This window comes from Exophiala oligosperma (assembly GCF_000835515.1).
Source record: "Exophiala oligosperma strain CBS 72588 unplaced genomic scaffold supercont1.5, whole genome shotgun sequence".
NCBI lineage: Eukaryota > Fungi > Ascomycota > Eurotiomycetes > Chaetothyriales > Herpotrichiellaceae > Exophiala > Exophiala oligosperma.
The window spans coordinates 103480-120322 of NW_015622822.1; the positions used below are offsets into that span (position 1 = coordinate 103480).

Sequence of the window (16843 nt, forward strand, 5' to 3'; positions counted from 1 at the left end):
AAGTCCATGGCATGGGCGCAGGACAGTCTTGTAGTCTTTGGTTGGTACTGGCCAAATCAGCCATCCCGCTGTGGAGCATATCAGATCATAAGCGTCTTCCAATAACCAATGAGTGCTCGAAATAAAGAGAAGAACCAGAGGGTCGAAGACTTGCGTGCGTTGTTTTCGGTACTTAGAAGACCCGGCGACGGTACAGTACGGAGTACAAATGTACGACTTGATTGGAGTTCATCAGGCTCCCCCGAGTAATGTGTTCGGAGCTTCTACCCAATCATAGGGATAAGGATCCCAATATCGAGTCAGTCTTCCCCATGGAGGCGGGCCAGACCAAGCCCCAGCCTTGATTGATTGGATCCATCTCCTCGCCTCCATGTGTCCAACGTCGAAACTACCGCGGTATTTCTAAAATAGGCCCAGTGTCCCCCACTCTAACACTCCTAGAGCCTACGTACTACCCCGGAAACAGAACCCCAGGTATTAATTCAACCGGGTCTGAGGAAAATCCTCTTATGCCGCATTTTGAACCACGACTGTCTGCCACCTTTTTTCTCGACGGTTTTTCGTGAACGACAGCGACAACTTCGATTCCACAGCGCATGATGTCGGCCATGTCAGGCCCCGAAGGGCCAGTGTTCTCAGCTCATCAACTTACCCTTGAGCCAGCCAGCCCTTCGTCTACACGAGGGCAAAAGCGCCGGAGAGCATCACGCGGTAAGCTACTAGCTGAAGATCTGACACATCCCACACAGTGATTGACCACCTGTTAATATAGCTTGCCTGTCATGTCGAGCAAGAAAAGTCCGGTGTAATGCGGTTGACCTAGCGCCGCAGCCGTGTAGCAACTGCCAGTACGATAAGACAGAATGTATCATGCGCCGGAGGCAGTATATGCGCTCTCCGCCACCTGTGCCGTCACACAAAATTCCTTCTCCACCGGCGAGTCTACAACGTCCAGGCAATCCTCGATATCTGCCTGACGCAAGACCGGAAGCGTCTCAACGGCCCGAGATAGCAGCGTAAGTACCAGTGTGGTCGATTGAATCCCGGGAAGCTTAGTCGGCTCAACAGGTACGATGTGTCTCTTGGACCACAATCAAGCGCGGCAAGCCAACCCCAACTCGACCACTCTGCTCTCTACTCTGACATTGACCTGTCTGATTTCCTCGTCACTTGCAGTCCACTCTCGCTGCCTCCGACCGGTAGCACCTCTCAGCCAATGATCTCCGATCAGTCAAACGACAGACTGGCGAACGAGATCGACCCGCAATTCGCGGCCGAGGTAGTAGACAACATCGACTTTGGAACCGCCTTGGGGGCATTATCTGCAGCAGAACCTGCGCCGACATACATGTCCAACGAATTCGAGAGTCTACGGGGACAACCTCAGGCCTTGTCAGCACTGTCAACCACGACTTCATCAAAGCCCACTTCCGATTGCGTCTGCGATATTGCGTGCAAGTCTCCTTTTCCGTGGGTTGCGATTTGGTGCCGTCGCAACCTAGACACAGCTACCATCGCAACACTGCAAGCCACCCAATCTTTGACAGCGCCCTCCTTCGAAACCGTATTGGTGCTTTTCGAGCACTACTTCGTGCACCTGAACACATCCAAGCCCTGCGTCAGCGAATGGGACCTGTACCGATGCATATTTGAGCGGTCATCGGACGAGCAGGGCCAACAATGGAAGATTAGTCTGTCGTTGCTGAACGCGGTTCTGTTCGCAGCTAGTGGGGTACGTTTCCCATCGGAGCCGCCGGGACACACCTCTGGAATAGAACGATGCTAATCAAGTGCTAGTTTGTCTCGAAAGAAGTCGCCGAGGCTGCAGGGTTTTCGAGCATTATGCTAATGCGGAGGACATTCTATACTCGTGCCAAAGTAAGCGTCATATGTGGTAACCTGTCGTCCCTTGGCTAAACCACATGCTTTCAACAGACTCTATACGATGCCGGCTGTGAGCAGAACAACATGGATCGTTTGCGAATATGCTTGCTGCTGAGCCACTTCCAGTCTTTCCCCGTGGCCAATCACGAACCTGGATCCTGGCTCCTTGAAGCTCGGCGGATCCTTCTCCAGGCAGACTTGCAGTATCAGTTTACCAATAACTCCCGTGGAAAGCTGGAGAAGCGATGGAGACTTCTCTACTGCTGTTTCATCATGGAACTGTGCTCACACATCATCTCCTCCCGACTCCGGGGACCGACCATCGATGTCCCCGATGATGTTCCCAAGATGCAGATCGAGGACTTGGAAGACGCAACTTGCACTTGGTTCATGGACCCCGAGACGAAGAAAAAGGCGATGGAGATGTTCTTGGGCTACGTGAATGTGTCCAAGATCTTGTTGCCACTGCGTCGGCTCTTACAGTGCCGAAACGCGGAGGTGCTCTCAACGCTCGGCAGAGATCCCAATACGATAGAGCGGTCTCAGATGACCAGCGACCTCGAATCCGTGGAATCTCAGCTCACCGAGTGGCACGATGCACGCGAAAAGTTGTTCGAAAAGATCAAATGGCCCGCGACCTTTGTTCCGGGTGAAGTCAGCAACTGGGTCATGCAAGCGAGCGTCGAGTTAAGTTACTGGTAAGGAACACCTCCTAGACGGCCTGCTCGTTCTAATCATCATCTCATAGGTATATCCTATCTCTGGTACACCAACTGGACCTCTCATCCAACCGGCCGCGCACGACAAAGTGGGCGGCGGTGATGCAGGTGACGTCTTGCACAGTGCTCCAGCAGGCTTCCACCAACATCACCCGAATCCTCCGTGGTCTCTTGCAGCAGGACTATGTCAGATATCTCCAGGACACAATGTACTTCTTGCCTCTTCCCCACCACCCCCAAAACTTGACCAGAGTAAGATACTAAAACTGCGTGCACTACGTAGCATACCATACGTCCTTGTCCCCCTCATAATCAGCACCGTCTACCTTCGCTCGACAGCATCCACTTCGGCCTGCATCGTTCACGATCTCTCGACCTGCTACCGTATGCTCGCCATCTTCGCCGAACGCTACGAAGTGGTCGACTACTATCTCCAGCTCGTCGAAATGTGCGCCGCGATCGCGTACGATCGGCTGCTGCTTGAGAAAGTGCCCTACCCAGCGCCGTCGAATGGCTCGAGCCTGCGCAAACTGATGAGCACCGAAACCGACGACACGCCACTGCCGCCCATCAAGACCTACCTGGCGGCGCTGACGGCGCTGGAAAATTGTCTCGTTCGGGGCATCACGGATCCCGTGAAGTGCCGTCATGCCACATGAACCGGATGAAACGTGCCTTGGTGCGATGCCTAGGTGTATTTCGGACGGGGCTGCGTCTCCTCGTGCTCCTGATCTAGCCATGGTGATAATGATAATAACTATCCTCTACTTGCCCTCGTCTTCTCCTGCTTAACCTCCACTTTGATTCCCTCGGTTTGCTCCAATGACTGAGAAGGACCTCTTCTGTTCGAAGCTAATGATGATATAATACTTGACATTGAATTCTCACATGGTTCGCAGCAGTAGATCTTAATCTGCAAATCTTTGTCAAGGATAGGACGCCGCGGTAAACCTGCGCCTAGTGCTGTGATGGGGTTTGCAGGTCCAAATGGAGGTGTCAAACAACTGACGACGACACGATCGGACCAAACAGAATTCTGGAGAGCCGATCGTCAGCAACAGCAAAGCCCGAATTACTGGACGATGACCTGCAGGCCCTTGGACCCTTCCTTCTGGAAAGGCGAGAAGAAATCATGATACGGCTTGACATCGTCGTATTCGGTCTCAAAGATGCGCAGGTCGAACTTGTCCAACAGCGTCGCCGTCGTGATAAGGACCTCCAACTGCGCCAGATCCCTGCCGATACAGGCCCTCGATCCTTTGCCGAAGGGGGCATAGAAGCGCTCCGCCGTTGCTGCCGTGGAGGGGTCAAGCCACCGCTCGGGATCGAATTCGTGGGGACGTGGATGGCAGTTGGGGTCCATGTGCATGTCGGCAATGTTCATGCTGATGATGGTCCCCGGCGGAAAGGAGTGGTCCCGCCAGACTATGACGTTGTTTGGATCGTACCGGGGCAGGCGGCCAGAGACTTCGTTCCCGTACCTCAGGCACTCTTTCATACAGGCCCCCAGGTATGGGAGGCCGAGAAGGGTGGCCTTGGAGCTAATGTCAGCACCGTTCTGCTTTGCGGATTCAAGCTCCGCGACGAGTTTGCTTCTGATATCGGGCTTGGTCAAAATAAAGTAGAAAAGGGTTTCCAAGGTCGCTCCGGTGGTTTCGGACCCAGCGCCGACAATGGTGGTGGCTTCGGAGAAAAGGCGAGCGGGAGTTTTGTCGCTCTCGGGCAGATCAGAGTTGTGGATTCCGTGGAGGACCGTTTCCCTGTCATCTCCTTTGTCTGAGCCTACTACGATTCTCCTCGATTGTTCGTAATTGTACTGGCACTTGGAGTGAGTCATTCGCACACGAGAAGAAGAGGTCAAGCAGCTTACCATTTGAAACTTCATTAGCTGGATCATCCCTGGTGAAGCGATCCGGTGCATCAGCCACGAAGGAGTTGCCATCAGAACCGGGAAAATAAAGCGAAAGTGTCTGTTCCAAATTGCGACATGTGATAGCATCTGATTGACACTACTCAAGTCTTCACCCAGATCCGGTGACTCCAGCAGATGGAATCCATCCGGAAGCGCATACTGGCTGATGACATCTCTCGCCAGAGAACGGAATGCATTCCCGAGTCGGAGGGGTCGTCCACTGGCTTTGAATTCCTCCATGCGGTGAACTAGCTGCGTAATGTTCTTCTGAACCTGGATCTCGAGTGCGTTGAGAGCGGCGGGTGAGAAGAACTTGTTGAAGGCTTTCCGTCGCTGTCGATGCCCCAGAAAAGAGTCCGTCGCGAAGGCAGCATCCGGGCCATCCAAGAATCCGTAGTAGAATGGATCCTTGTTCAGTTTGGACGAGATGTTGTAGAACTTGTCGTAGTACTCCGAGTCTTTGATGTGGATTTCGTTTGGATTGATTCGCACCACCGGTCCTACGCCTAAATCAGAGACTCGTACCCAAAAGTGCCAGACGACCCTACCGTATTTCTCATGCAAGTCCTCGATATGGAAACAGTACTTGCCGCCCAACCAGGCATCATAGTAGAATTCATAGAGATACAAAATGGCGGCTAGCCGCGGCCCTGGTATCTTCGCCAAAGGGTGGAAGAAGCAGCGTTGAACAGTGAGATGTAGAGCCCGAAGGATAAGTGCTAGCACTATAGCGACGAGGCCAGTAGTCCATGAAACAGGGACCAAGTCAGTTGGAAAGGTCATCATTGTTGTGTTCAGCCAGGCTTTTGCAATGCAGATTGTTACCGCCCTATAGTCACCGAGGGAGGTTCGACTCCGATCAATGCTTTTATTTTGAAAAGGGATGACCTCTCCCAGCCTAATCAGTCCCTCCAGAAAGCGCACAAAGTGTGAGATCCCGCGGTACTACTTGAGTCGTTGTAACCCGACGACTCCTCGGATGCGCTCTCCGAAGGATTTGCCGTGGTCCAGTCGTCCAACCCCTGAGCTTTGGTCCATCGAATCGAAGTGCCACTTAGCATGTCTACATGGCTCTCCTACTGCATCTCATCATCTACAGCTCTTGACCTTATGGTTACTAGGAGGCAGTCATAGAAGACGCGAAGTCCGTCATATCAACTCCCACTACGATCCACGCGAGATATGCCTTACAATTCAAATAACTTGAGTCAAATATGTTATGGACTTGATGAGGCGGCCGTTTGTAATCTCGTAACGACAATGTAGCCTTGCGGTCAGAAGCCCAAAAGTCCCATTCGCAGACTGGAGGGAGGGCCCGGGGAACGGGCTTTCCCCCACCAAAACCCCGGTGTTTTCGTATCCTGCCTATGCTCGACTCCGCTGCGCATCATGGACTAACGGCCCTGCGACACGCCATACATTAACCGCACTTACCCTTGCAGGCATACCGAGAGCTCAAGCGAGACAGGCCAGATATACCGAAGAGGCATAGAGAAGCATAATATCTTACCAGAAGAAAATTGTACTTGAGATAAGCGTAGATTATCACTATATATTTTTTAAATCAACTTCTACAATAGTGCCAAACAAGGAGAGATCTGACCAAACTCCTGAACAGGGCCAGGGGTTAGAAAGCCTTGCCGATCCAGATGACGGTGTCTCGGTTGGTATTCAAGGGAGGAAGCCAGAGTAAACCTCTGACATCTAGGCAGTCTCGAGCGAAGCTCACGAATACGCAACAGGCAGTAACAACACTATGGAGACTGAGGATAAGGGGAACACTGTATTATGTACGAACAGCTTCGGAAAAGGTACAAGACTTCTCAGAGGGTCATAGGGTACCAAGCAAGGCACTATGCTGCCTAGACTTGCTACAAGTCTCCCAAAGCCCTCCAAACGGACTTCGATACGGATTACTGAAGCGTTACCACTTACTTTGCTACAATTTACACCAAGATGGGCAAGATATACTTGTGACCTGTCCGACCACAAGGCCGGAGAGATACCAGTCCATGCTGGTTTGTGGGCTTCTCAGAGTACGGCATGCTCGGCTCAACAACCGCGGGTTGCATTGGCGATCCTAGGTAATTTGGAGCAGCACAATTTGTATTATATTCAAGCCAGAGTTACTCCGTACAAGCAGCTCAGACATAGAGACCGTTGGCGGCTAAGTCACGTGCTAGATGAGTATTGGCATCTCTATCACCCTCTGCCTCATAGCACTTGCCTGTTTTCCATTTTGCTTTGCATCCTTCATAGATCATAGAGAATGATATCAATCCACCAAGTCTGTCAGTTCATCAGAAACAGCGTCTTTAACTCGGTCATGCATGCTGGAAACGAACCAACAAGATTCTAGCTATGCTCCATGATGACGAGGTGGTTGGCTGCACTCGCAAGCTTTATTGCAGTCTTTGTTCTCTAAAAGGTACGAGGCTACGCACCTGAGCCGTCCAATGTACCTGTCTCACTAAGGACAGATCGTATGCGACATTCTATGGTCACCTCTGCGCGAGATCCCCGGACCTTTCCTGGCACGAGTGGCGACATGGTTCTTACGGGTTGTGTATATCTCTACAGCCACACTCAACGAACTCTACAGACAGTATGGGCATATTGTTCGGGCTGGACCCAACGACATAACCCTGTCAGGTGTTTTCAGTGTCAAGGAACTCTACGACAACAAACTGCTTTCACCAAAGTACCTATATATGAATTTCTGATTTTGCCTCCCAACGCTGTGTTTAGCATGAGAGAGATGAGCAAGACCACAGTCAGAGGAGTATATCACTGAGCCATGCATTCTCTCAATCAAACTTGGTTGAAGCTGAACTTTTGATCGCGAACCAGCTGCAAAAGCTCATTGATGTACTGGAGGCCAAGGAGGTCAAGCCTATTGATAGGTCGAAGTTATTTCGACTGGCTTTTTTTGACATTGTTGGTAAAGAAATTGCATCTTTTCATCTGCTAATGATAGCTATGAGAGCTCTTCTTGGGCCAATCCTTTCGCGGGTCGGACGAGGGAGACACACCCCAGTTTCTGACCGATGTTGAGCTATTCTTTGTTCTGGCGGACTTGAAATTCCATGACCCCTTCATCGCAAAGGTGCTCTCATGGACACCTTATCAGTATATCTCCCTCGCCGTGTATATCATATGCATCCTAAAAGTCTTGTCAGACAGTCGATAGATACATACGTACGCAAAGAATCTCCTCCAAGGTTACCATCAACATTGATGTCCATTTCCCCCAGGACACGAAAAACAAACTTGGCCCAAAGTACGAGCCATATGTCATTGCGTCAAGGAGAATTTCTATTGGGGCATTTTACATACCATGCCAGAACAATCGGTGGCTACCCGCGTCGTGGTCAGTCTGGTGAGAGACAAAATCACCGGCGAGGACGAAAATGGACCACCAGACCTGTCAACCACTTTGACAACCACAATGTCGACCTTCTTGTCGCAGCAATCAATAATCGCTAAAGCTGAACCATCCGTCCGCTCTCGACCGGTGACATCGCGCACCATCACGGCACCCCCTGCAACTACGGCAAGCGCTCCAGTGGCAGCGAAGAAACCGCCAGCTTCAGACAAAGCGGGAAGCGAAACAGGCATAACGTCGACCGTACTGACAATATGTCCTCTGACTGCGAAGATTTCTCTCGCTTCTATCAGCGAGAGTAAATTGAAAATACTCAGGCCAGATCATGCGCCTTGTATTGTCCCTTGCAAAGATCCGTAAATCGGAAAAATCTCGCAACAACACACATCGCTATTTGTTATATATATTGTAATTTATATTGTAGCCACAATAGCGCTCGAATCTATAGAATATATCTACAATTATGTAAAACTAGGGTATAAATCTTAAATTGTTTCGTATCATTCAATTCTCTTCGCGCCGCTATAACCACAAGAATGTAATTGCACAATTTGGTACATCTCGGAAGACAGTCTGAACTTCCGTGAGAGACGTATTCGGGAATCAAATCAAATCACAAGACCGCCAATCCCACATTTGCTCCCCCGGATGCTCGGGCTTTCGGACCAGAGGAGTGCTTACGAGAGCGACAACGAGTTTTGTGTACGTGTACTGTAGTCATTCGAGAGAGTGATTCTCTAGTAAGCGGTGTTTCGAGGAACTGCATAAAATTTCCCAAGCCGTAAGTATGCGGGATATATAAAGACTATGTATACCTAGTATTCGCCCTTTCGTACCTCTGTTTCCATCCCAACTTCACCAAGGGGACCCTACAGAGTATTTGGCACTTCTTAATAATTCAACCAATACAATGATGTTCCTTACTTGTCTCCTCCTGCCCGTCCTGCCGGTCTCGACCCAAGTCAGACACTCCCTACGATTCTTCAGACCAAAGGGAAACGATTAAAATGAGTGGTGGTGAAATGTTTCTTAAGATGCCAAGATGGTGCGGGTTTCAACAAAGGAGGTGGGAGACTTACGAGGTATGGAAAACTACCTAGGTGTGTATTTCCTGGTTTGAACTCACTTTGTGGATGTTGACTGAATTGAGAGATTAACAAAAACTAGTGATGGAGAAATTTTTGCTTCTCAAGACTTCTATACAAACATGATTGATCGATCGCATGGCTGGCACCACACACACGCAGACAACATCCCCGAATGTCATCAACTCGAGTCCACCACAACTTGTTTCTTCTTTTCCAGAGTGGCGCATCGAGAGATTGAGAATATATGGATATGCTTTGAAGAGAGAGGATGGATTGTAACTGCGGGTTCGGTCTGAGCACAATTTTGTTTCTGGTTTCTTGGTTCTTTACTTCTGATCACCTGCTGGTACATAAGCATTGACAAGCATTTGAGGATTTTTTTTCATATACATCCAGTATTCCCAAGGACAATGACTGGTACTTATATCTTCGTCAGCAGCCTGTTCCTTGTGGCGTATTAAATACCAGATCTTGGACACTTCTGCCGGCGCAAGCAAGCTCTCAATGATAATGGCCAAAGGTTCTCCAGCCAACCAACAAGGCTTCATTATTCCGGGATGCCGCGTCATCGGGAACGAAACCCCGCAAAACAACTTCCTACTCAGTGAGAGGAAGAACGTACAGTCATCATCATACGGCTCCATGAACTTACTTCGCTAGGTGCAGTGATTCCAAAGTAGAGGTTGACGCTATCTTCACCCCAGCCTTCTTTGATCGACCTTCCTTGTTCACGAGGCCGCCAGATGGATCTCAAATAGGAAATGCAAAGTAGCGTTGGTGACTGGAGGGGAATTACTTTGCACCTTGTACGAGGGTCATCCCCAAATGTGGCCTAAGTGGCAGGACTTGTGTAGTAACTAACATCCAACATCAGTAGCGATATCACAGGCGGACCTTGGGAAGAGGGAGGTAGGAAGAGATGAAAGAAGGATCAAGTAGACAACTCGCGCCGGAGTATCTATCTTCCGAACACCGAGTATAGTAATCCGGGTACGGATACGGAGTATAGAAGAGCCAATTGGATTTGTGCAGAGCGTCCTCGCCAGTCATATCCGCGGCTTCGCTTGACGATATGTGCACTTGATCCACGAGGGTCATTGATTGAATCGTTCCATACTGTAGTTACGAAACTTCACCTACAAACATGCGTCGCCTCTTGGAGCCCACCGCAACGCGTCTCCCGCAGTTGGACAGACCCATAGACTCGATGCACCGTACTATTCTAAGCGTCTTCCATCTCAAACTCACGAATTAATGCCAACTCGCTAACTACATCTCTGGGGGTTCACAAGCCTTTTTTGATACAACGCCCTTCTCGCGAAATGAACATGTCCGTTGTGTGAAGGCTCATCATGTCAAGTAGAAAATGCTGCGCCAAAAACTGACATCGAGCCAGCCTCAGTCATTTCCCGGGCCAGATTCCATGTCATACCCATCACAATTGTCATCCGAACATCACACTCGAGGTCTTGCTTGGATCTTTGTTCGCGACTCCTCACGGAAAAGCTTTGGACACCACTGCATACCGTATAGTCGAAATTACTCCTGAGTTTGATCTTCCTGAGAACCTCCATCATCCTAGAGAGCACCAGGCCGAGAAATACAAAGCTTGTAGTGGTATACTAAGAAGTGACATCCACTCCAAATAGATTAGTAATGGTGTTGCAGAGGCATACGGCGTACGGAGTACATAAATGGTGATTTCATCTGTGAAAGGGGATTTTGGCGTGTTTACAGTACTCCGATTAGAGCGTTTTGGGCTGTATGGTAAATAAAAGTCCTAATTAGTGGTCGGACTGTAGTTCAAAGACCCCGCGCAGTTTGTCCCGCCTTTAGCGTCCGCATCTCGCAGTGTTGCTCAGGAACCCGAGGGAGCTTTGGGGGCTTTGGGACGCCCCGAGTGGCTTGCTTGAAATCACACTTCGCTAAATATAGACCCGGAGTAGTTCTGATCTTTGGGTGGTGCAATAGTCACCTAAAACACGGAGTACCTAGGTAAGTACAGTGTACAGTACTCCGTAGGAACTAAAGTTCCCAAGATAGGAGGCGGTGTGCGACAGAAAATCACACCCAAGACCAAACAATTTATGGACTATCTGCGCACTCTCCTGACCCCTCCATTCTCCTTCTCGACTCTTATACTTCATCACTCTCGCCCTCTCTCCTCTTTGTGTCCTGTCTAAGATCTAAATCAACTTCATCATGGCCTCCGACAAGCTGATCTCATATGAAGGTGCGTCCCCATGCCTCATGCGGCGCAAAAGGCGCCTGCAGCCTAGAGAACCACAAACACTGACAACGGCGCAGACTACCAAGGCTGTCTCACTGCCTACTTTGAGTGGGCGGAGAGCTATGACTCCAAGGCAAGTAGTCCTACCAAGTCGGCGTGGAACAATTCCAACAATGACAATGCTAACATCTCTCGTTCTGATCAGGACTGGGAACGCCTGCGAAAAATCGTCGCACCCACCGTCCGCATTGACTACCGCTCTTTCTTGAACAAACTCTGGGAGGCCATGCCTGCCGACGACTTTATCAAGATGATCTCCGACCCCAAGGTCCTCGGCGACCCTCTCCTCATGACTCAACATTTCTGCGGTGCCTCCAAGTGGGAAAAGGTCAGCGACACCGAGATCATCGGCCACCACCAACTCCGCGTCCCCCACCAGAAGTACACCGACGCCTCGCGCACAAAGGTCAAGGTCAAGGGTCACGCCCACTCGTACAACATGCACTGGTACAAGAAGGTGGATGGCGTCTGGAAGTTCGCCGGTCTCAACCCAGACATCAGATGGGGCGAGTACGACTTTGACAAGGTCTTTGCTGAAGGCCGCGAAGAGCTCGGCGAGGAAGAGGCCAAGAAGGTGGCACAGGAAGCCCAGGGCATTCCAGCTGCGTAGAGTGGCAGAGGAACCTGGTTAACTGGCATACGACTAGACCGAGTGCAAGGGAGTCAACTGGACAGGCCGCGACCAAAGGTAAAGGCTGGACTTTGATAATCCAAGGATTTAATGAATACGAAGAATTACAAGGTCTCGCAAATGCTCACTCTATCGTCTTCTCAATGTGGCCAAGCTCCCATACAGACTGATATTAGGGGCCAGATGTCCTCGATTGGCCGTGAATGAGGGTACTAGATTTGTCTCAGAGAAGAAGATGTGAGCTGGACTGGCGACATGAGTTACGTGTAGTAGATGTTTCTTGAGCCAGTCCTTGCATGCCACTACTCTACTGGTACCCTGCACTCTGCGTTGATATTTCTTCCACAAGCCGAAAGTCGCCTGGTGAAGCCGTGTGGTCACGTGTAAGCACAAAGCCTCATGGATCACTTGTGTTTCCTTTCGCTCGCCTCTTTCCGCGTCTTTCAACTGACGCCCAGTATGATTCGATGTCCTTTATGAATTAACGGATTAAGCAGTGTATCTCGCAGAAGCCCTTGTCTGTTTTCAGGATATCGATATATGAGTGCCCCACGTTCTATCGGCACTTCTTTTTCTCCCGCCACAGCAGCTTGAGGATGGCTATTTCATTGACACCAGCTTGGCGAGCACCAGGAGTGGGTGATACAATCCAAGTCCAAGAAGACTAGCTCCAAAGCTCGCCTGGTCTGCGATTTAACCCATGCTTCTACTCTCTCCACTGTATATACGAACACGAGCTGCTATCCTTATATGCCGATAGGGGAAGATATCTTGAAGTATGTCACTGATTCCTAGCTATGTACCGAACACAGATCAGATCAGAGCTCCCAAATCAAAGTATCGTGAGCCCCTTCCACCAAATCCCCACTACAGTTAATCTGTTTTTCAATCCACGTTTGCTGGCCCGAGGTAGAGCATACGCCAAGGTCCCTTGAGTACGGGGCCTCTCCTGAAGCATTCGCACAAACCCGCCCTTGGCACCGATCGCCCCCTTGCGTATCTACTCGTTCTGGTTGGATCCTTGTGGCTTTCCAAGACTTTAACATCTCTTGGGATGAGGTGAGTGTCCCCGAAATGAATCTCTTCAACATATGCCGGGGCCCCAGACTCCGTTTCCAATGTGGGATCGGCAAATGGTACGAGTCATGCTTGGGCGACAATGTTTGATATCCCGCTTGTGGTTATAACCCACGCCGATGGGTTTGAAAAAGCATTAAATGACCATTTCGTCAGTCTTCTCGCTTCTTGTCTATGTGCTTCTAGAGTTTTGGTCTGCTTGAGAAATTTCCCCATAGAAATCGCACGTGGAAGGGGTTTGGGTCTTTGGACAATCGCAACAAAGACGACAAGATGCTTGACACGAAAGAATCTAGCCTCTGGACAAACCGGAAATGTCTCTTCATTTGCTGCGTCGTGGCCATTTCGAACATGCAATATGGCTTTGATACTGCCGCTGTGGGAGGCTTGCAAGGTAAGTAATGTCATGAGACACACGGAAACTTCTCTACACCAAAGTAGCTAATGCCGTCTCTTCTCAGCCATGCCTGGCTTTCTCAAAGTGTTTGGCTATCCCAGTGAGCAAAGCCCGAATGGGTACGCCATTGATGTAAGTACCTCGACGATCAATGCACACAAGCATCCAGTCTTCTGACCTGCCGAAAAAACATAGTCGACATTCCAACAGCTGATTAGCTCGCTTCTGACCCTCGGATCCTTCATCTCGGCCCTGTTAGCTGGCGTCTTTGGAGCGTACTTTGGGCGCAAGACTGGTATCTGGGCTGCGTGCGCCCTGAACGCGGTGGCTGTTGCCATTCAGATCGCCACCACGTCCAAAGGAGCTATATATTTCGGCCGACTCCTGCTTGGCCTGGCCAACGGGTTCTTGGTTACCTTCTCCAACGTCTACACCTCGGAGGCAGCCCCTGCCCATCAGAGAGGAATCATCGTCGGACTGTTTGCGTGGTGGGTCAATATCGGCTCTATTCTCGGAGCGACGGTCAACAATTCCACGAAAGTGAGATTGGACAAGTCGTCTTACCAGATACCACTTGGGTGCTTGTACATTGTGCCTACCATCTTGGCCGTGGGCTTGTTCTTCATCCCGGAAAGCCCCAGGTTCCTGCTACATCAAGGCAAAGAAGCCGAGGCGAAGAAGTCGTTGGTGTACCTACGCGGGTCAGCTCTCACCCAGGAGGAGCTGGAGTTCGAATGGGCCGAGATGCTCCGTGGCTTTGAAGAGGAAAAGAAGAATGCAAAGAGTGTTGCATGGATGGATATGTTCAGGGGTAAGTACCAGTCCCACAATTTGCTGTCCTGATCAATCCCTCTCCTGACTATTCATAGGCGCTGACCTGCGCCGCACACTCCTCTGTTATGGCATGATCGGATGCCAGAGCGCATCGGGGATATGGTTCTTGATCGCCTACCAGACGTATTTCCTCCTTCAAGGCGGTGTCACGAAGGCTTTTGAATATACAATCATGACCAGCTGTATTGGCTTCATCGGTGTGGTAAGTCGCACACTAACGCATCGTCAGGTGCCATCCCATCTCCCCCGTTACTGACAGGTTCATAGAACGTGGGAATGTACACGATGAGACACCTGGTCGGTCGACGAAGTATCCTCATGATCGGGGCCGCGGCATGTTGTCTCTGCCAACTCGCGCCCGCCATCGCCGCGAGCACCACCAACGACCTCAAACTCCGCGCCAACATCCTGACCGCCTTCATCGCCTTGTTCAAATTCTTTTACAATGGGGGAGTGGGCGTTGCATCGTACCCAGTCGCCACTGAAGTTGTCAGTACCCGATTGAGAGCCTGGACTGTGGGAAGCTCGACCGCCATTGGGTATTTGCTAGCCTGGCTCGTGAGCTTTTGTTCTCCGTATTTTATCAACCCGGCTGAACTTGGTTTGGTAAGTCACCTTTCCATCCCCGAGGATGTACTAGACACGCACCACCCGGGTCACTTTGGATCAAGCAGACTCGAAAGATACTATTGGTAGTCGATGTGTTGCTGACTTTTTTTCGGGTTCTGGATAGGGCGCCAAGTACGGCTACGTCTGGGCAGCTTCCAACTTTGTCTGCGTCGTGTGGGTGTTTTTCTTCATGCCAGAAATGAAAGGACGTTCTCTCGAAGAACTCGACGAGATGTTCATCAACCGTGTCTCTGTCCGCAATTTCCCCAGGTACGAATGTGCTCTGCGCCAGGATGCCGCGAACGACGTATACGTCTTGCATGACGACGGATTGAAAATGAGGCATATTGGCGCAACGCATTCCGAGGAAGTTGAAGGTCAGAAGACCTGAGGACTCAAAGAAAATACTACGCCGTGGCTCGTTCTCTTCATCTTCGTGAGGGCCATCAAAGTATCATCCGGTGTCTAGGATAGAAGTCTATGAAGAAATTCATTTCACCATCACAGCTGATTCTGTCGTTGTATCTAGTACCGACTCCGATCCGGGAATGCCCATGATGGTGGTAGCCTCTCTGATATCGAATATCACGCTTTCTCTTTCGACTTGTCTCGCATCGTCATCCTCGACGACATTGTTACCCATTTCATTCTCGAGGACTTTTGCAAACGTGGCTTCGACATCGTGTTCCGTCAGCCAAGTCATGTTCGGTCTGTTGTTCATTTTCTCTCTCAACTCCTCGTCGGTACTAGGCACGACGGCCGCCGCCTTGGTCGCCAGGACACTCTCCACGAGACGCGTCGTGTGAGGCCTTCGGGTATTTTCGTAGAGGGTGAATGCACGCTCGAATTCCTCGCTTCCAAACGTTTTGTCTGACTCGTCGTCGTCGTCGTCGTCGATCGTGCTCGAGCTCAAAACGTGTTTGAGGCTGAGATACAACGCCCACGCGTCGTCCAAAGCCAGAGACCCTCCCGCGGCGTGGGCGCCTCCGTGGGTGTGAGCGGCGTCGCCCACCAGCGTCACCCGCTTTTCGAAAACCCAAGACTCCAACGGCTCTCCGGCTAGGTTGGGATACATGCGGACGTGAGGGGTGGCATCGGCGAGCGCCTTCACCACTGGGTTCCAGTCGGCGTACAAGTCCCTGAAGAAGTTCACGTCGCCTTCTTGGTCCCATCGAAACTCTCCGTGGCCTCGTCGTCCGGGCAAATCCTCGGGATCATAATTGCCGACGGTCGTGTACATGTTCCTTCCCAACCGGGAGGCGAAGAAGGTGTACCTCGGACCCCACCAGTGTGCAGAGTCAGCTGGCAAATTGGGGATGTCTCTGATCAGGGAAGCGTCGAACGTCGACCGGATCCAGGTGCGACCCGTGTGGTGTAGCGTGTGCCCCGGTACAAACGTCCTCCGGACCTTGGACCTCAGACCGTCGGCACCGATGAGTACGTCTCCGGTCGCACTCGTACCGTCCTGGAAGAGTAGCGTCACAGTGCCACCGCCACCGCCGCCGCCGCCTCCCACACCGTTTGCGGCATCGTCGTCACGGACGACGACGGATTCGACGGCCTTGCGTAGGTGGATGGTCTCTCGCGGTACGTGACCGAGAAGGGTGGAGTGCAAATGACCCCTGTGGAAACGCGCCGTCTGGTGTTTGCGGTCCGGCACGTCCACGAACCGGTCGGCGCTCACCACCTCGTTGGTCTTCCAGTGGTGGTAGATCATGGGCAAGGCGGCGGGGCCCCGGTAACTGACGTCGTCCGCGAGGGCGTCGTCCACACCCAGGCGCTCCAACGTCCGCAGACCGTTGGGGCTCAGGGCGATACTGGCTCCTATCTCCCTCAACTCCGTGGCCTTGTCGTACAGCTGGACGTCGAAATGCAGGCCGGGCGTGTCGGTGGCGAGGCGACCAAGGGCAATGGCCGTGGAGAGTCCCGCAATACCTGCACCGGCGATGAGGACCTTGATCTCCTTCCGAGTATCATCATTGGACATTTTTTTCCCGGGTGTCTTTTTTGTGTTTGT

At 51.2% G+C, this 16843-nt stretch overlaps 3 protein-coding genes across 3 annotated transcripts; 2 read left to right on the forward strand and 1 right to left on the reverse strand.

Annotated features, from left to right (window-relative positions):
• Positions 1–7852: 7852 nt before the first annotated feature.
• PV06_05441 (uncharacterized protein) lies at positions 7853–8260 on the forward strand (the record flags this gene model as incomplete). The annotated part of the gene is made up of 1 exon (XM_016406446.1): positions 7853–8260. One exon carries the CDS (start codon positions 7853–7855, stop codon positions 8258–8260), a length of 408 nt encoding a protein of 135 aa, XP_016262050.1.
• A 2727-nt stretch (positions 8261–10987) lies between these two features.
• PV06_05442 (scytalone dehydratase) lies at positions 10988–12179 on the forward strand. Its single transcript, XM_016406447.1, has 3 exons — positions 10988–11221; positions 11296–11351; positions 11424–12179. Exons 1-3 carry the CDS (start codon positions 11191–11193, stop codon positions 11886–11888), a joined length of 552 nt encoding a protein of 183 aa, XP_016262051.1. The 5' UTR covers positions 10988–11190; the 3' UTR covers positions 11889–12179.
• A 3137-nt stretch (positions 12180–15316) lies between these two features.
• On the reverse strand, positions 15317–16813 carry PV06_05443 (uncharacterized protein; the record flags this gene model as incomplete). The annotated part of the gene is made up of 1 exon (XM_016406448.1): positions 15317–16813. One exon carries the CDS (start codon positions 16811–16813, stop codon positions 15317–15319), a length of 1497 nt encoding a protein of 498 aa, XP_016262052.1.
• Positions 16814–16843: the final 30 nt, after the last annotated feature.